The sequence below is a fragment of the Molothrus ater genome, chromosome 12 (genome assembly GCF_012460135.2).
Source record: "Molothrus ater isolate BHLD 08-10-18 breed brown headed cowbird chromosome 12, BPBGC_Mater_1.1, whole genome shotgun sequence".
Classification (NCBI taxonomy): domain Eukaryota; kingdom Metazoa; phylum Chordata; class Aves; order Passeriformes; family Icteridae; genus Molothrus; species Molothrus ater.
This window is the reverse complement of record NC_050489.2, coordinates 3,338,437-3,360,506: the sequence shown is the minus strand read 5'-3', so window position 1 is coordinate 3,360,506 and position 22,070 is coordinate 3,338,437. Positions and strand designations below refer to the sequence as shown.

General features: G+C 48.8%; 1 protein-coding gene across 4 annotated transcripts in view; it reads left to right on the top strand.

Moving 5' to 3' along the window:
• HYDIN (HYDIN axonemal central pair apparatus protein) overlaps positions 1–20,197 on the top strand; it is a 29,015-nt gene extending 8,818 nt beyond the window's left edge. Inside the window, exons 12-28 of one of the 4 annotated variants that reach the window (XM_054516155.1) lie at positions 483–718; positions 1,451–1,551; positions 3,400–3,535; positions 3,983–4,144; positions 6,343–6,495; positions 8,359–8,597; positions 8,941–9,196; positions 10,179–10,322; positions 10,490–10,633; positions 11,122–11,435; positions 11,621–11,909; positions 12,918–13,016; positions 13,702–13,911; positions 15,119–15,256; positions 15,557–15,734; positions 16,215–16,346; positions 19,827–20,197. In XM_054516155.1, coding sequence (XP_054372130.1) covers positions 483–718; positions 1,451–1,551; positions 3,400–3,535; positions 3,983–4,144; positions 6,343–6,495; positions 8,359–8,597; positions 8,941–9,196; positions 10,179–10,322; positions 10,490–10,633; positions 11,122–11,435; positions 11,621–11,909; positions 12,918–13,016; positions 13,702–13,911; positions 15,119–15,256; positions 15,557–15,734; positions 16,215–16,339 — 2,924 coding nt within the window. In that variant the 3' untranslated portion in view covers positions 16,340–16,346; positions 19,827–20,197. Of the gene's footprint in view, positions 1–482; positions 719–1,450; positions 1,552–3,399; positions 3,536–3,982; positions 4,145–6,342; positions 6,496–8,358; positions 8,598–8,940; positions 9,197–10,178; positions 10,323–10,489; positions 10,634–11,121; positions 11,436–11,620; positions 11,910–12,917; positions 13,017–13,701; positions 13,912–15,118; positions 15,257–15,556; positions 15,735–16,214; positions 18,806–19,826 lie in introns of those variants that run through there. The other 3 variants (XM_036390401.2, XM_054516156.1, XM_054516154.1) reach the window with 3 other exon arrangements.
• The last annotated feature ends 1,873 nt before the right edge of the window (positions 20,198–22,070 follow it).

Below are 22,070 nucleotides of genomic sequence, written 5' to 3'. Positions count from 1 at the left end.
AAAGAAAGGCACCAGGCAGGAATATGGTTCTGTAATAGCAGATTCATCCTGCTTAATCTGATTTCATTCCTAAGGTTTCTTCAGCTGGGGGCAGCTGTTTTATCTTTGTTTCTTTTAACTGTGCTGCTGAATGTTGTCTACATGTGCTTACTACCTCAGTGGCATTTGAGATTGTGACATCTTTTTTGTGCCTCTCTTGCCTCCCTGCTGCAGTCACTGTTGACGGGCATGGAGAAGCCCTGGGCTGTGCCTGCAGTTGGTTTTTCCTCCCCATCTGGGTTTAAATGACTCTTGGTGAGCAGGCTGGGAGATGTCTGCTCCACACATAGCTGGCCAGCCAAGCCATAGATCCACTGCAATGAGCTGTAGTTCAGATAACAAAGAAGTAAAATCCAAGGCCAGTTTTATCCTACCAGCAGGATATTCACACCAGCAATCATGAGATATTGATGCCTAAATGGGTATTTGTGTCATTTTCTTAGGTTTTCCTCACACCTTGAAGTGTTGCCTGTTTAACACCTCCCTAACACCCATGGGCTTCTTCCTCCACGTTCCTGGGGATGGCTTGGGAGAGCCCAGTGTTGACAGCTCTACTCAGACAGGCAAACCCAGCAGCCAGTCTCAGAGGAGGGAAGTTCAAGTTCTGAGGAGGCCAAGGGAATTTACCATAAGTCCCTGCAGCGGGACCGTCCGTGCCCTGGGATCCCAGGATATCAAGGTATGGGAAGAGCCCAGCTGCTGGGGCTGAAGCTTCACTGGACTGTGGGAGGGCTTTAGCTCTGCTGCCAGCTTTGAGCATCCTGGGAGTGAGAGATCTGCACTGCTGGGAGGCCTCTGCTAGCTGGCTTACCCGGGATGTTCCTCAAGGAGCACTGGTTTGTTTCCAAAATCCTACACTGAGATCAATACCATATGATCAAGTCCTGAAGCCATTCTTGTGGTTTTGAGAGCGATTTCTTTGATTGCAAGTGGGCAGAGGAAGGATGAAAACAGAAAGTTGCTGTTAAAGAGATAGATATCATTGGAGGAAGCAGTTTTCTTTTCTTCCTGGTCTTTTTTCTCATCTCCTGGGCAGCAGATGAGTTGTAGTCACTGCAGGAATCTTGAGTGGGGACAGAAAATACTCTGCAGCCATGAACTGCCCAGCATGTGCTGGGCCACACTGCCCTCAGCTTCCTGCTGTAAGGCTGGACTCATTCCATTCAAGACAACAGACTTCTTCTGCATTTTTGTCATTGTAGTCAGGTGAAAAATTAGCCCCTTTAGCAAATCTGATATTGCCAGAGGGCTTTTTTTACTCTCAAAGACTGTTGCTCTACTTATGGACCAGCAGAAGAATTAAAGCAAAATCCTCCCTTTGTCTACCATGGAACAAGAGTTCCAGCACACATGGGTGATGAGATTTTGGGAGTTAGCAAATATTTGTTGCACTTCTTTTCTTTTCTGCCAGGTCACCCTGTGTCCCAACACTGCTGGGGAGTACAATCTGGAGCTGGTGCTGGACGCGGAAGATGTTGGCAGTAAGGCGTTTGCACTGCCCCTCACAGCCAGGTACCAACACCTTTCCTGCACTTGCTTGTCTTTGCTCGTGCATCCAGCACCAGCACGCTGCCTGGCTGCAGCTCCAAAGGAGAAGTGTTGCTTCATGAGCTGGATCTGCCCATCTAGACATGAGAACAGTGCCAGGAAAGCAGCCCATAGTGAGATACCCCCCTGCTCACAGCCAGCCATGGCCCTAGGCCTTTTTCTAAAGGGAGCAGGAATAACATTATTAACTGTTGGCCTAGGGTTTGGTGCTTGAGCTGGGACAAATTTCCAAAGGCTTGCCTGTCCTTCCTGCAAGTGGTGAACTTGTGCTGCTTGTGACCACCCTGCAGCAGTGGTTTGGAACACAGTGAGCAGCCTGCTGAGAGCTGGGGTCTGGTTCACTTCAGCACTGCATGTGCAGTGGGGAAGAGGCTCCAGGCAGGAGTGGAGAGAGCAAAAGATCTTACAAAGAGGACTGTAGTCCTTGATGTGGCAGGTCAGCTCAGCTTTCACTGCTTCCCTCTGGCTCTTTTGAGTCATGATCTCAGAGTTGAGACCCAAAGTTGTTCTTGCTGCAGCAGAATTCCATCCTGCTGTGCTGCTGTGGGTGTCAGTTTAATGCCAACAGGGATGCAGTTCCCTGGTGCTGTTCCCTCTCCCAGTCAGAGCCATGCAGGCAGTGCCTGGGCTGCTGTTTTGTAAAGCAAGCACAAATGGGGACACTCAGTGTAGAGACCCATGGGGGAAAGAATTGAGGGAGCTCTAAGAACTGGGAGAAGTTGATCACCTGCACTGTGGGCCTTGTGCCCTCCACTGCTGGAAGAGATGATTCAGTTTTTAGGCAGGACAACAGTGCTGGAGGAGAAAAGGGAGTCATTTTCACTGATACACTGGAGTCTTGTGTTCCTTGAGCCTTGGTGGGCTGTTGCAGTGTGTTTTGTTAAGTTATTAGGTTGGTTTGTTCCAATCCCCTTCTGTCTGAAAATGGTTCTGCCCCAGTTCTCCCTTCCCGCCTTTGGAGCTGTCTGTCTTCCTGGCTCCACCCCAGCCAACAATGTATCCCCTAAACTCCGCCCTGGTTTCCCTGGAAACCCCTGTATTTTTTCTTCTGATCCCTCCCCAGTGCCCCGCCAATCACTCTCACTCCCCACCCTTACTGCTAGAATGTTCCAGCAGGGGAGTTCGATGGTTGGCTGAGGAACCGGGGCCCCTCCCCAGAATGTTTCCTGTTGGTGTTGCCCACGTGTCAATCCCTTGGACCCCACTCCCCACTGCACCCCCATTGGCCCAAGGCCTGGCACCTCCCTTGTTCTCCCTTCCCCTTAGAACTTGCTGTCACCCCCCCCCCCCCCCCCCCCCCCCTTCCCCCCCATCTTCTCCTGTCGGTCCCTCCGGGTTTCATTAAAGCCCGGATTAAGCCACAGTTGGAGTCCGCCGTCTTCTTTCCGCTGGTTGCAGCCTTTACCAGACTCCGTCCTGCACAAGGTGTGCCTGCAGCCGCAAGCCGGGCACTGCCTTAGGCGCTATCCCGAAGGCAGCTCTCGGGAGAAGTGCCCCTCGTGCTGCTGGCAGTGCTGGAGCTAGCCGGACGCTGACAATTGAGTCGCACTGCTGCAGTGGGCACTGGTCCTCACTGGAAAGGCTCCCCCAGAGCTCATGGACCACTGGGACTGTTACAGGAGTCCTTGCAAGTGTCCTTGGGCAGAGAAGGGGAAAAACTGCTAAGACAGCTCTGGACTGCTGTAGGACTACTCTACTACTCTACCCTGTTAGATTTGCAAATATCTTCTGCTCCATTGCATGCTCCTGGAGGACAAAAGTTCTCCATGCTCCCAGTGTCTCTAATTGCCCTGGGGTCATCTCTTTGCCCAGGTGCATCGTTCCTCCCCTACGAGTGCTCAACCCTGTCCTGGAAGTGGGGCACTGCTGCTTGAAGGTCTTCTATGATGAGAAGGTGACCCTGGTGAATGACAGCGACTTTCCTGGCTCCTACTGTCTTCTCCCTCAGGTTTGGCCTTGCATCCATCTCCTCCCCTCAAATGTTACTGAGGGGCTTATTAGGGGAATAAATGGGTTTGGATAAGACTTTGCTGGTTTCTATTCAAAGCTCAAGGTTTTCTGAGAACAAGAACCTAAATACAAACTTTAGGAAGCAGTTTAACATCTTGAGGAAGATGTTTAGAGTCTAGTCCTTGACTTGTTTTCAAGTGGGAGAGCTTAGAGGGTAGTGAAAATCTGATGCAAGGAGGCTGTCAGCACCCAGGTGGGTGTTTCTGATGCAGCAACTTTTGGACCCCCTGGTGATGCTCAGCACCTACACCTTGCATCTTGTTTTTTGCCTTTTTGCTTTCTCCTGAGAATTTTTAAAAGCATGTGGGAGTTGCTCTTGTGGTAGAGGTTAAGGAGTTTAAAGTTTCCTCAGTTCTGAAGATGCCTTTGATTCTGTCCCTGCCAGGAACACAAGGAGGTGGCTGCTGTGTGGTACTCCAGCCCTGCACCCTCTGGCATTATCAAGGCTCACAGCTCGGTGGAGATCCCAATTGCACTCGAGGCCCAGTTGCTGGGACAGTGCAACATCACTGCTAAGCTGGCCGTGTTTGGGAGAGAATCCCCACTGGTGAGAGCAAGGGGACACGTGTGCCTTGAGCAGCTCATCCCAGTGGGGTGTAAACTGCACAGGGATTCTTCCAGGAACTTGTGATTTATGGCTGGTGGACAAGGACAGAAGGGACTGGGGGCACAAGCAGCAGCTCATGCCTAGGAAAGAGGAAGCGTGGAAGTCTCACAGGTGGCAATCTCAGTGCCTGACCCAGCATAGAGTTACAAATCTGGGAGATGGGATAACACCCCCAGGCTGAAACCCAGATCAGTCCCTGGGTCTCATACTCTGCCGTGTTATCAGATGAACACAAGTGGTGCTTCGTTACAACTGTTCAGCATCACACAGGGACATCCCTGAATCCTGCTACAGCACCATTTGCTAAGGCAAACCCTTAGGAATGTTTTGTGCAGAGCTGGACTGAGGCTTCTCTGAAAGCCAGGTCCCTCAGGTCTGAGAAATACTCAGTATATCTCCTCAACAAAAGCCCAGCCAAAACCATATGAATATCCACACAACTTGCATCTGCAGCACAGGCTTTGCTTGTTTTTTCCACCAAGTTTGGAAATGGATAAGGCAAGCAATTCCTGAACTAAAGCCTCCTAAAAGAGGACTCTGCAGATTCTGAAGAAGATTCCAAGGATTGTAAAGGAGATTCTAAAAGAGCTCCTAAAAGAGGCATATATCATAACAGCAAGAGTGGCTACAAAATACAGGCCCAGCCTGCCAGGCACGGATGCTCCTCATCCCTCCATAGTCTGGTTTGTGCCATGAGCACCCCACCAAAGGCAGCAGTGCTGCAGGATGTGGGGGGTGTGTGTAGCAGTAACACTGAGGACAAAGCTGCTGTCTGCTCTTATTCTCCATCCTGTGTGTCACACTGCCCGTGGCACTGCTGAGCAGGGCTGTTCTTGTCCCTTTTAAGAATCCTGTAGATGAAGGGTTTGTGTGTTTTTATAAGCCTTTTCCTCAGTGAGGATCTGTCCCATTGTCACACCCTAACTGAAGCCAGGTCAGGCATTCTCCAGGTGCTATTCTGCTCCTCTCCAAAGGGCTCTGCCCTGCCTCTGCTGCTTCTGTCCCACTGTCACCTAGAAGTGAAGCCAGCTGGTGAGGCACAGCTCCTCCCTCCAGCTTCCTCCAGGGAGCCTTGGGCAGCAGCATCAGCCATGCAGCCCTCTGGGCCTGCCTTCTCCCAGAGGAATAAAAGATCCCTCATCATGCAGGGCTTTATTCCTTATTCTTGAGGTACCAGCCCTGGTACATAGTTTCTGGCTCTTCTTTGCATAGTCATGTATGTCCCAAAGGGATTTGCATTTCTGGATGCTGCTCCTTCTGACTAAGGTAATTCTGGCAGTTGTCAATGCCATTCCCTCAAGTCAGACATTGCAAAAGGTTTTACATCCTGGAGGCTGGTTTCTTCTGTGGTTAAATCATACTCCAAGCCCTCCAGTGAATCTTATTGGTGTTGTGAGTTTTATGCATTCAAGTCCTGTGTAAGAGTTGGGGTATTTAGGACCAGTGAAATCCAACAAGATTGAATAAATTGTCCTGGTTTCCACTGGTGTGAGCAGGTAGTTTAGCAAAGGGATCCATGTTCCTTGTCCCACCGTCTGTGCCAGCTCTGCAAGAACAATCCTTTTGAGTTTCAGACTATTAAGTCAGTTCAGACTTTTTTACGGAAAAAATACTGCTTGAATGATGCAATTACTAATTAATGCCCCTTACTCCTATATATGAATATTACACATAAGCACAAATTGAAGGCAGCTAACTTGCCTCATCTTGACTCTGAAGAGCCTGCCCTGCTTCTGACTCATGCTGCTTTCACCAGTGTAGCTTTTTGAATTGTAAAGAACTTGGTGTTCAAGGATGGCTGTGCAGCAGTGAAAGTTGGGAGGGTGCTTTGGGCCAAGGTGGAGCAGTGAATGAAGCAGGCAGCAGGTAAAGGCAAGAGCCATGTGGAAGAGGTGTGAAGAAGCAAGCATGGCAAACAGCAGGGCTTTGTCCTCTGATAATGGGAGCTTGTGGCTTTCAGGTGGGATCACTGCAGACCCCACACTTGCTCCAGGCCTTCTGTTTCAGTCTGCACCACCGACAGCTTCAAAGGGCCATCATTATCCCCAGTCTAGGAATGCTCTTAGAGCTGGCTGTGCTTTTAAAACTGCCTTTGTTGTGTCTTTTTGTTGACCTTTCCTACCTTCTTCCTGGAACAGGAGATCCGTTTGGAGTGCGTTTGCCAGGGCCCCGTTGTCTCTTTCCATCCCAGGGAGATAAACTTCGGCTCTATCCCAGTCCTAGAAGATTGTTCCAAAACTCTCCACCTTGCCAATCAGTGTGAGATTCCTGCAACCTTCCAGGTGGAGATGGTAAGTGTCTGTGGGGCTGTTTTCCAGGGAAAAGTGCTGGTTACTAGCAGCCCTTGACTTGTTTTTTGGATGCAACATTTCTGTATTGTTCTGTGTGAGTGGAAGCAAGATATTCCCTCCAAGTGCAAGCAAGAGGAGCCAGGATCTCAGGCACGCCTCTGTGAAATAGTTTGCAGAGAGGCTGGAGCAGAAATGAGTCTGGATCATGTTTTCAAGTTCTCTCTTTATTTTGTGGAAGATACTTAACTGTGCAAGTCATGTTTTTGGAGCTCTCAGAACAAGAGAAACCTATGGCCCTTTGCTCCTAAGAGGGCATGGATTTCCCCATGGACTCCATTCCATCTGCATTTGCTTTGTGCCAAACTTGTGTTAATGGCAGAAACCAGGGTGTGAGATCTGCCCTCAAGCTGCTCATGGGGAGGCAAGTTTCACAACTCCTGTGGGTCAGACCAGTAGTGCTGTTGCAAACAAATGCACCTGTGAGGGCTGTGCAGCCCCAGAGCATGTGGTCTCTGTAGCATTGCAGAATGGCTCTGGAGATCACCTGCAGAGGAAGGTTGTTGCATTCCTGGAGGTTACAGAGGGGGACAAGCCACAGGGCTGGAGCTGCAGCTGCTCCTCTGGCAGGAGGAGCAGCCAGGAAGGGTACGTGGCTTGGGTCTGAGTGGGATGTGCTCCCTGCTGGAGGGGGCATCTGTGAAAGGCTTGAAAAAAGCTTTGAAAAGACATTTGATCTTCTGTATATTGGGTGGGTTCAACTTCTGGATCTGGTTAAAGCCAGCCCTGACACTGTGGACTTGTTTGTGTTTGTGGATAAATCATCAGGTGTTGTGTGAGAGTCCAGGCTCAGCCTCCTGGGCCAAGGAGGAGGGGTGTGAATTTTCCTCTTGCTGCTTTTCCAGCTGTTTGGGAGATAAACGTTATCCAAAAGTGGAGGATTGGCAGGGCAGCTTTCCCTGACTCCACAATGGAGTTCTGCTTTCAGCCTCTGCAGGGAGCAATGCACCTTGGCTGGGTGCTCATGGTGTGTAAAGGTTGGGTTTCATGTGCTCCTGCCAGGGCCAGACCTGCAGAGCTGTGGTGTCTGCACAGCTGTGCTGGTGCAAGGCCTTTCCTCCCTCCTTTGGGCAGCCTCCAGCTCTCTTGGCCAATCTGTGAAGTCCATGAGAAAGCAGATGACAAGAGTTCTTGGGAAGAGTGGGCCATGCCCACAGAGCACATGTTGTCCAGTTTTCTTTCTGCTTCCTGCTTTCCTGCTCTGCTATAAGCATTTGGAGGTGACTTTTCTTTAGGCAGAGGGCACTGGGGCACCTCTCTACAGCTGATGATTGGTGGGGAGTGAGGGCTTCAGTCCTTTAGGGGGTGTTGAGAAGCACTGGTGGCCCCTTGGGAAAGGAGATTTGGGATTTTGCTCAGCTGGCTTTGCAGAGTTATTCTGCAGGCTCTCAGCAGTGTCCTCCAGCTGTGCAGCTGCTGGGCTGGGATTTGAGCAGTCCTGCCTTCCTCTGGCTGTGAGCCTTTGTGCACACCCAGCTCTGCTGCCAGGAAGCCAGCAGGGAGTAAACAGCTTCCCTTGGCAAGCACTCCAAAGAGAGCCAGCAGGGGGAATTACCTTCTCCTGAGGAGGAGCATCCCTTGGGTTGAGCAAAACAGGGCTAATGACCTGAGTGTGTTAAAGGAAGGTAAAATACAGGTTGTATAAGCTCTTGGGGAGTTGCTGTGCTGGACACCATAGCTTACATTTAGGGAAATGAAACATTTATGGTTTTTATACTCATCTCTTTAGCCTTCCTGTTTCCTGCACCTCACAGCAGAGTGGGGTCCATGGCTTCCATCTAACTTTGTGTTTGTCTGGTCCTACAGGCTGGGAAACGCTCCTGCTGGAGGATTGAGCCCAGCAAAGGAGTGGTCCCCCCTAATTCTGAGGTGTCTGTGGCTGTCATAGCAAACCTGAATGACACAGCGAAATTCCAGGAGAAGGTGAAGGTGTTCATTGAGAACAACCCTGTGACCATCATCTCTCTCCAGGCTGTGGGCATTGGCACCACAGTTGTCACAGACAAAACTCTCGTTCCGAAGCTCGACTTGAAGTCCTGCTTCAGGTAGGAGACTCTAGAAACTTCCACATCTCCTGTGTGTTCAGCTAGGAACAATTTTTCCATAGCCCTTCAGGCTAGATCTTCAGTACTCAAGGTCCTGGCTCTGTTTCCATGAAGCCACAGGAATTCATTTAGAAATATGTCATCCGAGAGTTGCTAGATATCCTGAAAAGCCACAGAAATGGAAAAGCTGGAAGACCTGGCAGGGCTGAAGCTTTGAGCCTGGGCAGCCTTTTGGGTAGAGGTTTTATTGCAGTCAGGGAATGCCATCAGGGTGAAGCTGAAGCTGAGTGATGCCAGGGAGATAACAGCTCCCATGACATTTTCTATCTCTCTTCTCTTGTAGCTTCAGTCCCTGCTTTTACCACTTCCAGCTGACAAACAGAGGCCGCCGCACCCAGCGGCTGTACTGGAGCACAGAAGGGTTCCGCACCTTCCGCCGCGGCTCCCGGGCCCCTGCCCGCGCTGGCACCAAGGGCCGAGGTGCTCCCCCCATCCCCAGGCCTGGCAGCCCCGTGTTCAAGGTGTGGCCAGTGCAGGTGGACCTGAGGCCGGGCCAGACTGTGGACATGGTGCTGGAAGGCTGCTCCAGCACTGTCCAGGTGAGGCCCCTGCCCAGGGCTGAGCCTTCCCCATCAGATCCCCCCCCCCTGCAGCTTCTTCTGCAGCCCCTTGACATTGGCCTGGCAAAAGGAGCAAGTGACTTCAAGAAACTGTTTCAAGGCCAGCTGCTTTCCTTGCTGGCCACCATCAGTTGCTAAGGCTCTTTTGTGTTTCCCTAACTACCATAAACCCAACTTGCTGATCCCAAAATACAGGCTGAAGGAAGTACTGCTCCTTTGGGCAAACAGGGCTTACCTGTGTCATGTGCTGAGGCAGAAAGGAAGAGCAGAGAAAAGAAGTTGAACTTAGACTAGAAGCCCAGACAGGAAGCAAATTAAACTACTGTCAAGTGCTTTTCCTGAGGGAAAAACCCTTTACCCAGGGAGTAAAAGAAAAGCCCTGGGAATGGCAGGAGTGTCTGGGAGCAGCATTGCTTTTCCTCTGAAGACAAACTTGGGCACAGGGCTGCTCTGGCTATGAGTCCTGGAGGGGGAAAACAGTGTGCCAGCTCTAATGATCAGTGCAATGTCCGTCCAGGCAGGAAACTGTTCCCAGGGATCATCAGAATTGACAATTTGACTTTGGTCAACTTTTCTATCACTGCTTGCCCCAGTCTCTCAGCCAGCCCTGCTGTCCCAGGGGCAGCCAGGTTTTGCAGCACCCCTGGAGAGCAACTCAGAGGGGGAGATTTTAGCAGAGTCTGGGAGTGTTCTCCTACCTGGACCTTTCTTTCCAGGGGAAATAAAACTCTGCAGAGAAGCTGCCAGCTAAGTCTGGTATGCATTCCCTGGCTCCAGGACCCCTGGGCACAGATAGTTAGAATAAATAGGTGGCGGCACAGAGAGCTACTGAGGAGAGCAGAGACTAATTACAGTCCCTAATAACAAGTGACAGGAATGGGGCCCATGGGTGGGTGGCAAGGCAGTGTGGGGTGTTGGGCCTGCCAGCACACACTGGGAGACAAGGGAATCTTGTGTGCAGGAGGTGGAGGAGCGGCTGCTGTGTCACGCTGCGGTGGGGAAAGAGATAACAAAGAAACAGATCCTGCAAGTGGATGTCATCTGCAACTTCATTTGCCCTGGAGTGCAAATGTCCCCCAGAGCCATCGCTTTCCGTGTGGAAAAGGTAAAGTCACCAGATTGCATCCTGGCATTTAAAGGTGTAACTCTTAAACTGGCTGGAAGTAAATAGAAATATATGCACTTCTGGGGCTGAAAAATGTGAAATGCATTGGAAGGGGAAGGAGGTCTATGGCACTTGAGGTTGTTTGCCCTTGTCTCCTGTTTCTGTAGAAACCCAGTGATGCCCTGACACTGCAGTACCAGCTGTTGACATTAAAAAACACCAGCTCCCTGCCATTCAGCATTGTGCTGGACTTGGAGCAGCCCTTCCTGGTCTGTGATAAGGAGCAGCAGCCCCTCCCTGCAAATGCCAAGGTGAGCCTCTGTGGGCTTCTTCAGTGGGGTTTGAGGAGGAGGGATGTGGTGGTGCACTTCTGTTGGGAGGTCCTCAAGTTGAGAAGTTTATACTGTAGTGTCAGCAGTGGGCTGGCCTGAGCTGAATCAGCAGAGCTGCTGAAGGAATCAAAATCTTATCTGAATTGGTAACATCCATGCTGGCTCTAAAACATGAGGAGAGGGGAGCAGGAAAGCAGATGGAGGCAAGCCATGCAGGGAAGGTGTCTCCTGGAAAGCCATGCCAGCTCTCCAGCAGCCACCCCCCTGTACTGGGGCTGAGCACAGAAACGGGAGCCTGAGGGATCCTGGACTGGCCTGTGGTGCCTGCAGCCAGACCCCTGCTGTAGAGAGATGAACCATGAACTGAGAAGCCCGTGCTGGGGTCACTTGGAGCATTTACTGTTTCATGCTGTCAGACCTTGGGACATCATCCCACAGGTGATTAATTACTGCTCATCTCCTTGCAGCCTTTGAGAGTGGATGTGGGGAAGGAACTTCATCTCTACATCCGGTTTAACCCAGCTTATAAGAACAGTAAGATCAGCTGGGTGGTAAAGAAGGTTCTCAGGGTGAGCTTCATGGAGCATCCTCATGTGGAGAAGGTCCCTGTTCGGGGGGAAGTCTACTTCCCAAATCTCCACCTCCCGACCAAGGCCGTGGACTTTGGCTGCATCATAAATGACACTGAACAAGTGTTGCATATGAGGATGACCAACTGCAGCCCACTGCCTGTCAACTACCACTGGTCATTCCTGACAGACAGCCAGGTGAACACCATAAGGTATGAGCATCATCATCCCCGTGCTGCTCCCAGCATGGAGCTGCTCCAGCCTGGTTCTGGAGTGGCTGTTACTGAGCTCAGCACCCCAGCACCCAGCCAGGGGCTGCAGTGCAGTGAGGAGCTGCTCTTGCAGGCACCACTCTCTCCCACTGCAGGTCCACCATCACAGTTATGTTATTTTCCAGGTTCATCCCTTCACCACCTAAATTCAAGCCACAGTCACCAAAGAAGAAGGGAGTGTTTCCATGGAGATACTCCAGGACTGAAAGTGTGGAAGGGCTGACTGAAACCCCGAAAACAATGCAGGATTCTGCCCAGGAGAATTCTGTCCTGGAGGATTCTGTCCTGGAAGATTTTGATGAGGAGGATCCTGCCCAGGAGGATTCTGCTCAAGAGGATTCTGCTCAGGAGGATTCTGCTCAGGAGGACTCTGACCAGGAGCCAGCAGATGCAGAGCATTCCCTGGAAACAGAGGTGGATTTTCTTGTGCACCTACCACTTGCTTTGCCTCCCCAACTTGCCACCAAAAAGTCATACTCGTGCCAACCTCCCTTTTTGCTGCCCTTCTGTCCTGTGCCCTGAAAGTGGCAGCTGGACATGGGGTGTCTGGGAGGTAGAAATAGGAAAGTTTTGCTCAGAGAAGCTCGCTCAGATCCTACAGACCTGTGCTGAGTTTGGGATTTTTTGGCTTATTTTCTTTACAATGTAAAAATGAGGTCTTTATCTGCATCATGATGAGAAGGCTTCCAGCTTCCCATGTGTGTCAATCCATGAAGAGTCCTGATCTCCACCTAGCCCCTTCCAAACCCAGCTAGAGCACTCACATCTCTGCCTTCACCCAAAAGCTGGTATTGCAGTGACAGCTCCAGAAATGTCTTTTATAAAGCAAGACTTTGCAAAGTCACTTATTATTATGCAGTTTTAAAAAATATGTAAGGAAGCAGAAGAGTTTCTCAAAAGCCCAGTGTTGGCATTAAGTTTAAGGAGAAGGGTTGTATCTGCTCACACACAAATACCAGTTGTTTCTACATTGCACAGTTTTTCTGAATCAGGAGAAACAAAGCCCTATATGAACAGTGTGGCTGAATGGTTTCAAATAGAAGCACAAAATCATCTTTATTTCCTGGTTGTTGCCATGTATGCACAAGTAAACCAGGGAAATTCAAGTGGCCATCCTGGAATCCTGGAATGGTTTGGCTTGGAAGGGACTTTCAGAGATGATGTAGTTCCAACCCTCCCTGCCTGAGTGCTGGGGGCACCCAGTTCCCAGGCAAGTTTGATGTAGGAGGTGCAGATGGAGCCCAGGTCTCATCTGTGGGTGGGCTTGGACCCACACTCGACTGATGGCCTGGACATTTTCACCCTTGATTTGTGCCCAGGCCCCTTTTCAGCTGCTCCTGGTGGGTGAGGAGGTGCAGCCTGCAGCAGAGTGATCTTGCTCAGAGCAGCCAGCTCACTGCAGCCCGTGGTGCTTTTTAACAGGGGCTGTCATCCACTCCTGGGGCGTCTCAGAGGCCGGTGAGGATGAGGGGACTGAGTTGGTTCTCAGAGATGGAGCACCCCAAGTTGGGAATGCAGGAGGTAAGTGGGAATTTGTCTCACGTCCATGTTTCCAGTGTGGGAAGTGGTTCTGTGGCCCCAGTACCACTGGTGGCCCTCAGCACTGCTCACAGAGGGGCCTCACATCCCTCCCAGTCCATCTCAAAGCTCTGCTGAAGCGAGCGGTCACTGGAGAGGCCATGTGGGATGTTTTGTAGGGCTGCCCCAGGATGCTGCCTGTGCAGCACCTGTGGAGGGCATTGCTCCCATTTACCTCATCAGGTGGTTTTCAGGACATTTTTGTAGGAACTCTGGCTGTAGCAGCTTGAAGGAACAGCATGTAAGTGAGAGAGAGGGAAAAAGGCCTCAGAAGTCAGATGAGCCTTCCCCCAGCTCCAAGGGCTCCCACCTCCAAGTCTCCTGTTTTTCTGAAGACAGTGAGAAGTGTTTCCAAAGACAAGTTCTGCAGCAGAGAGAATTTCTTGCTGCCAGGAGACATTCCAGTTGACTTTAATGTAGTGTATACTCGTGGAAAAGTGATTATGGGAGAAGAGATTCCCCATGGTCCCTCCACTGGTCAGTGGCACAGACACAGGATGAGATTAGGATGATTCTGGCTGTGTTTGGGGAATAGGCCCCTCCAGCTGTGACTCTATTTCAGGACACAGCTGCTCTTCTGCATCCATCTCCACTCTCAGCATCTCGATCTCCCCTCCTCTCCCTCCAGGTTTTTGATGTCCGGCCACTGTGGGGTGAGCTGCAGCCAGGCGAGAGCAAGCAGGTCACCTTCACCTTCTTTGGGCACGCCAACATCGTGGCTCGTGTCAGGGCGCTGTGCCACGTGCAGGGAGGCCCCACCTACGAGGTGGTGCTGGCCGGGGAGGCCTCGTGCCCCAGCTACCAACTGGACGTGGAGGAGATTGACTGGGGGCTGCAGGTACCGCAGGCTGCTCCTGCCACAGCTCCTTGTCTGGCATCATGGCCACCTCCATCCCAGGCTCTCTGCCCCTCTCAGCTCCTCTGCTGGCTCTGGGGCTTGGGATACAACCTTTGAGAGACACGTCCAGCATCCCAGCTGGTTTGAAATGGCCATCCCCACCCTCCCCTCCCTTCCCCTGGCTGAGGGACAGGACACCCTCCTCTCCAAGGCACCTGCCACTGCCTCCTGGCAGCACAAGGCTCCCAGTGAAGATGTCCAGAGGGGCCTGTCCCTGAGATATCCCTCCACTGATCTGCTCCTAAAGCTTGAGCTCCAAGGAGATGCTCTTGTCAAATGCTCTTGCTTGATCCACAAAATCATCCAGGGAGGAAGTTGGGCTTTCAGTCACTTCAGTAGCTGAAAGCAATGTCCCAGAATAATCCCCACTTTACTTTTTTTCACTTTAAAGTCCACAGATACTTCCAGTTCCTGGCACTGCCTGTGTTGTCCTGTGTGCCTCTCTTGTCACCTGTCTGTTTCTTGCCAATATTTGCATGCAGGTGCCTTTTCTTCTGGAATGCCTCTCAGAAATGCACAGACTTTTAGATACAATTCAATGGGGACAAAGTTGTCAAAGCAAAACAAAACTGGTCATTAGTAACAATTCAGCTGAGCTGGACGTGTGTCTCCCTGCCCCAGAGAGGAGCAAACACACCCTCCAACAAAAAGGCAATCTTTGTATCCCCTTTGGGACAGTCCCTGGCCCCTTTCCCCTCGGAGGGGTACTCAGGAACTTCCATTCTCTCTGATGCCAACCCTTCTGTCCCCTCCCCTCTCATCCTCCTTCCTTTTGGTCAGGTCTTCAACCCCGTCCCTCTGCCAGCTCACAGCAACACCCAACAAACCAACCTGAACAAATCCAAACCACAAACAGCAACATGCAGAACCAACAACTTCCATTCTTTAACTTCATAAGCTTTTGGCTTCATCTCACACATCTCAGTGTGGCACATCCTCTGTTTCTCCTGGCTGTTGGTGACCCCTCAGAGTGCAGAGGACCTGGTCCCCTGGTTCATTTATTGCTGGCCTTTACATGGTTTTACCATCTCTCTGTAGTTGTGTGGTTGCATTGTGGCTGTGTGCCTGTCAATGCCATGAAAGAGGAAGGAGGTTGCCAGCATCAGGCCTGTGTCTGTAACTTCTCCTTCCTCTGTCCTCTCTCCAGGTGTTTAACAAAGTCCTCAAAGCACAGGTGACCCTGTGGAACACCGGGGTTATGGAATTGACCTACGTGGTGCCAAGCTCCAGCACTGGCACTGCAGCAAAACCTCTGCCTGGAGTGCCTGTGGTCGTGCCCAATGCAGTGAGTAGCACAAGACATTGGCTCTGGCCCTGTGCCAGGCAGCCCAGGAGAGAATTAAAGGAAAAAGGGGGAAAAGAGGGAAAAAAGTGGGGGGAAAACACCCCAGCCCTGCGAGAGCTCAGGAGCACACACTGCACCCCAGGGTTGGAGGTGTGAGCTTTTGGGCACAAGGAAGGTGGAAAGTGATGTGGTTTGATGGTTTCTTCTGGATGAGAACCTGTCTTCTCAGCCTGTCTGTCCCCTGAGCCATCCCCCATCAAAGGTTTGATGCAGTCCCTTCCTCCTCTCCTGTCCCTGCAGGGTTTCCTTGCACCTGGCCAGAAGCAAGTGTTCAAAGTCTATTATCTGCCAGGAAAGCTGGGAGTCTTCCACAAGACTTTCCAGGTCCATGTGGCTCACCTGGAACCAGCAGAAATCATCCTGAAGGGAAAGGGGACCTTCCCTGGGGTTAGCAAGTACCGACCCAGGATGCTGAAAGGTGAGCACTGTCTGTTGGCTCCCAGGAAGATCCCCTGGTTCTCCCCTGCCATCACACATCAGGCAGCTCACACCCATCTCCTCAAGCCTGGAAGCTGCAGGGCTGCCAGACCAACACTTTGGCCTCCGTGGTTGCTTCCTGAGTTTTGAGCAGTTGAGCCCATTTAGGCTTTTTCCCAGGATCCTTTTCCCAGGATCTTGCCAGCACATTGTTGTAGGCCTGGAAAGATGATGGCCAGGCAGAAAAGCTTGGGAAAGGTGTGAGAGAGGCTGGCAGGGCTTTTGGCAGGGTTGGATGTGTGTGGCATTGCAGGGGATGAGATGATCCCCTGTGAGAGAGAATGAACATGAGGATTCAGAGAGGAGCAGCAGCATCCATTGTTCTGGGACAGGCCAGTGTTGGGGAAGTGGGACCTCTCAGCTTCAATGGGATTGGCAATGTGCCTTGTCTTCTATTTATGGATAATTTTTTTTCCTTCAGAAGAGGAGGAAATACTGCAAGAAGAAGAAAAAAACCCAGAGGAAGAAGAAAAGGAAAAGGATGAATCAGCTGTCACCATCTGTGGTGATGGAGTCACTGATGCAGTCACTGGTCGTCAGAGCTGAACAACAGGCTAGTGTCCAACATCTCCCCAGGGCCCCTTCAGCTGAGGGCTCCCCCAGCAGCATTCTGGCTCTGGTGGAAGAGGTGGGAGGGTTATTCCCACTTGGGAAACTGGAGGAGTAGCAGCTGTGCTCTCTCCCAAAGCTGCCTTTGCTTGTGGCCAGCCCATCCTCCATACTTGGAGCTCTCAGATAGGTACTGCCATAATCAGATTACAAGATTTCTGGGCCACTTGCTGAATTTGGAGAGCTCGTGGTGTGTTCTCTTTTGTAACTGGGAGAAATATTTGTATTCAAGTGTTTATACCTAGAAAGTGAGCAGAATATCCAAAGTCAGTGAAGGACCAAGCACCAGCAAACTCTTCTTCATTTGCTGTGTAAATGGCAAGAAGGGCAACTGAACTGGTGAACTTTGTGATCTCCAAATGGCCTTATTCATGATAGCCCTCATTTTTTATTGGTGTATGATTCCACAAAGCATTTCTCTCCTCTTCTGGAATACAGAGGTTAAGAGGAAAAAAATACTATTTTAAAAAAAAGGCAATTTCTGTACCTGTATGATGGGAATGATGTGGTTTCTTCTCCAGTGCTACTGCCAACCTTGAGGTTTCAGCTGAGGATAAAGAAACTGAATCATCCAAATATTCTTCAGAAGACAAACCTTGAGAAGACCAAGGGAAACTGGGAGGCTCTTTGAAGAACCTACTGAGCCATAAGAACCTCGAGGATTGGCATTGGCACACCTTGTTTACCAATAAGGCAGGGAAAGGAATGACTTATGGGAAGAGATCTGTGAAGGATATCTCATTGCCCAGGCATGGTGCAAACTCCATGAGATATCCTGCACAGTCTTCCTCTTCTCCCAGATGAAGCTTTTCAGGACAAAGAACTGGATCCTTTTCACCTGTGGGAAGCACCTGGAGCTTTTATAGCCACCCTTAACCACTGCTTGAAGTCCCACTGTGTCCCTTGCCAGTGGAATTGGAGAGCTAATACTCTAAACCCCCATCATGAAGCCAGGGACACCCTTAGGATGGTCATGGACGACAGTCTGATAGCAACCACATCACCTTGGTGTACTTTGGCCCAGAAAACACTGGGGATTGTGGCAGGCTCAGAGAGAACACTCTTGGTCAGGTGTGAGATGTATGGCACTGATTATGTGGCTCATTATGACTAAACTGACTGCTAATATAGTATCTACATATTGTCAATGCAGTATAAAATAGAAGCAGGTCTAATATAATATGAGCAGCTTTGGCCAGAAACCTGCAGGTTTACAGACTTTGGCACTGCAGAACTCACAGGGACAAAGCAATAAAATCCTGAAGTAGCACCTGTGGAGCTACTTCAGGATTTTATCTCTGGACATGAGTGGATCTCAGCTGGATCTGCAGCCAGAGGCACCAGGAAGCTGCTGGGGCATGCAAGGAGCTCAAGTGACACAGGAGGAGGGGGGCAGGAGCCTTTCAGCACTTGCTCCTTGCCAGATGCAGGGGAGCCCTGCAGGGCTCGGCCTGATGCTCTTCCTCGACCTTCTGGATGCTTTCCCATCCATAATGGGATTTCAAACTCCAGAGGAGCAGCCTCTGTGAGGTGCACTCCCAAAGGCAAAGGTGTTCTAAAGTGAAAATCACTGCTCCAACTTGTGCCACTTTGCTGCTGAGGTTAACAAGAGGAGCATCCCCACCAGCACCCATTTTTGCAGCTCACTGGCTCCCAACTCACTGCACACATGCCAATTGTGCCAAGGAATGGGGATTTCTAGCTGTGATCACATACTTGCCAGATTGTGCTGTAATGGCAATTGATTTTGAGAGGAATAGTGGATTTGTCTTTACAAACAAGCTGTGGCTCTGCTGGGAGATAAAACCAGCACTGGGAGATAAAAGAAACAATGGGAAGGATTCCACTGATTGATGAATGAAAAAAGATATTTGCTTTTACAAATAAATATACAAATAAATGTATATATATAAATATAAATATACAAATAAACATATATATAAATAAATATAAATACAAATAAATCTTTAGGTTTGCTGATAAATGAAATTGGACATTGAAAGATGAAAGAAACAATGGGGAAGAAAAACCCCTAAATTCCATAAGAATTAAAAATTAAAAGGGAGGGTTATACCTTAGAGGGAAATCTTTGGTATCAGGTGTATCAGGAAGTCTGAACCTCTCACGTGCCTCAGCCAAGGGGGAAAGAGAGAAGGGAAATGTGGCTGGGAATTGGGATAAAAAGGGAGGCTGCATCCTCCAAAAATTGGAGAGACCCCAGGGCAATGCCCCATGGCCTCTCCCTCTATTCAAATAAAGAAAAAGGACTCCTCTGTCTCCTTTTTGAACATAAACCTCTGGTGTTTGTGGATTAATTTTCCTAACATTTTGATTCACTGTGTTGCAGTCAAGGAGAAAAATTATTAAAGAAAGGCCTCATAAAATCAGGCCTGCTCTGTTAGATCCATGGCTGGCCTGTCACTTCTTCCAAGTGCAGCTAGCACTTTGCAAGTTCCCATGTGAATATAATCCTGGTATGAATGGTTTGTTAACATAACAATCTATTCCTGGGTGAAAAACAACCACACCTGCATAAACATTAGATCTATCCCATGAGAATCAGTGAAGAAAATATGTAAACAATTTAAGAATAAAGAGATTTGATAGACAAGTAAAATACCTTTCTCTAGCCAACAGAGTAATTGGCAAAAAAGCTACTGGCCAATTGGAGGCACACACGAGGTCTGTAAAACTTCTAAATGAAGTCTTGGCTACACTGAGTTACAGGGAGTGGGAACAGAGCTCTCCAGAAACTTGAAGCTAGAAGGATTTAATGATATTCCTCACTTTGAGGCTCTTCTAGAGCTTAACTGCCAACACAAAAGCTTTGCCAAGATCCTTTTAAGCAAATAAATGAGATCCATGAGAACTGGGACAGACCACAAGGGTCTGGGACAGCCCCAGTGCAGGGGCCCACAGATTGGATGTGTTACAGAAACCCAAAACATGCACACCTAGAGAGCTCTTCCTACTCTATAGCAGCTGGGCATGGAACTCAGTCCATGGAACTCAGTCCATGGAATTCAGTCCATGGAATGCAGTCCATGGAATTCAGTCCATGGAATGCAGTCCATGGAACTCAGTCCATGGAATTCAGTCCATGGAATGCAGTCCATGGAACTCAGTCCACGGAACGCAGTCCATGGAACTCAGTCCATGGAACTCAGTCCATGGAACTCGGTCCATGGAATTCAGTCCATGGAACTCAGTCCATGGAACTCAGTCCATGGAATTCAGTCCATGGAATGCAGTCCATGGAACTCAGTCCACGGAACGCAGTCCATGGAACTCAGTCCATGGAACTCAGTCCATGGAATTCAGTCCATGGAACTCAGTCCATGGAATTCAGTCCATGGAATTCAGTCCATGGAATTCCCAAGGCCTTATCAGTTTCTCATGGTCACTGAAGTCTCTGCATTCACAGAATCCCAGGATCACTGAGGTTGGAAAATCCCTCCCAGCCCACGGAGTCCCAGCTGTGCCCGATGCCCACCTTGTCCCCAGCCCAGAGCCCTGAGTGCCACCTCCAGCCCTTCCTGGGACACCTGCAGGGATGGGCACTGCAAAGCTCCCTGGGCAGCCCCTGCCAAGGCCTGGGCACTCTTTTTGGTTTTTCTACAAAAAGGAAGAATTTGTATTAAAGACATTGTGTACTTCTGTTATCATTTATCCTATGGCTGTGCTTGGAAAATTTCCTCACCATGGTTTGATAGACCTGATGATCTTGAAGGTCTCTTCCAAACTAGTGATTCTGTGATTCAAATATCACCCATTAAAAGAAAAAGTCAAAGCTGCCGATTCTTTCTCTCTTCTTCCATCCCCTTGTTAATTTTCATCTTCAGAATTCTCCTCTTTCTTTTCCTCTCCATCACACACAATGTTTCTTAGTACTCCCATTCATTTCTATTCCCTATCTATTAATCAGCAAGAGGTAGAAAAGAACAAATGGAACAGTATCTGTTGGGAACAGTGTAGCTCCATGTTTTCACAGCATTCATGGTAGTTTATTTTCTGTGAGACCATTGCCCATTTGTCAAATTCAGCTGAACTGCTGGACAGACAAACAGATGCTGCAATTACACAGAAAACAGCATGTGGTCTCCTTTCCTGGTAACTGAGTAGAAAATTGTTTTGAATTTTTCCTCTCCTCCCCTTTTCACTATAAAATCATGAAAACAGAAAATTGTAGATGCTTTGACAGGCTTCAAGAGCACCACTTTACCCAAGTCTTTTCTGTTTTAATTATTTTTTATCTAATAATACAGAGATTAATGAGTAATATCAATGAATTAGTCTAACAACTTGCAGTTTTAATGCATTGTTGTACACACTTGCAATAGCACCACAATTCAGTCAGATCCTTAGATTGAAGCTAAACTCGAGCCCATGTTCAGTATGGGCCGAGGAAGAGTCATTCCCAAGAAGAAAGTTCTATTTCCAAACAAAAAAAATCAATATTTGATGAGCTTTATGACAAAGATTAAGTATATTTTTAATACAATGCTAATGATCATAGACAAGCAGTGCTATAATATATCAAAATGTAGCAGAATGGAAATCCTGCAGGTTGGTATAATGAGAACTATTATTGTCACTTAGAAGATGGAACTGTTTCATTTAAGGATTTCTGAATGCCAAAACGCTGAAAGTCAAATATCAGGAGTTGTTAACTGTAACGATGTTTAAATCAGGATCATTAAACAGAAGGATTACTGCAGGAGCTGGTGATGAAAGCTGTGGCAATAAAGCACCCATTTAGCAGGCATTCAACTTGTAGCAGAGAACATGAGTGTTAACAGTTCGTGATTTAGAAAATTTTACTTCAGTCTTGAGCATTTTCCAACGTTTTTGTGTACGATTCAAGCAGTCTTTATTGGCAATGTGTGCTTGAGATATCATGATGGGGTGGGAACTGCTGTGCAGAGGGCAGGAAATTATTTATTCTCACAGGTCCACCTTTCTTCTGCAGTGAACATTTAAAATTAAATTTAAAAAAATACAACCCACATCCCCAAAGCTTTCTAAGTCCATGGAGCTGTCAAACAAGACACTGTACAGAAAGTTTAGAGTTTTGTGGCCCTGTTCTGCTGAGTCTTTGCAAGACTTGATGTGTTAGACTAATGGCTACAGACTTGCTTTTCTAGTCAAAGGAAAGCTCAATTTCTTGATAAAGAACTTCTGCTTTGGGGTGTTTTGCTTGCTATAGAGCTCCATGGCACAGATGATGTAATTGCAAATCACCACATGGGAGGAATTATTAAAGAGAAGATGCACCCTGCATTATCAAGGACATAAAAGGCTGGGTTTGAAAGGATTCATTCTAGAAAGCTCTTGAGGTTTTGTTGAATTTCCTTAACAAAATAATTTCTCCATCCTTGCTCCTGTCCCTTCCCTCTACCTCTCTTTTTAATTTTTATATTTTTATTAAGAAAATACAGGAACTAGTCTAATGTACAATGGAAGCATTACACCGTGTTCAGGACATTACTGCCTCCTTTTGTAGAAGGGCTTGGGATATTTGAAATAGCCATGGAAGTGTAGCAGAAACATTCTGTATGTTGGAAGGTTCCATAGAGCAAGCAGGACATAATCTTACAAGTCAGAATGAAAAGAAAAAATAAAAAGAAAATAAAAAGAAAAAATAAAAAAGGAAAAAGAAAAGGGGAGG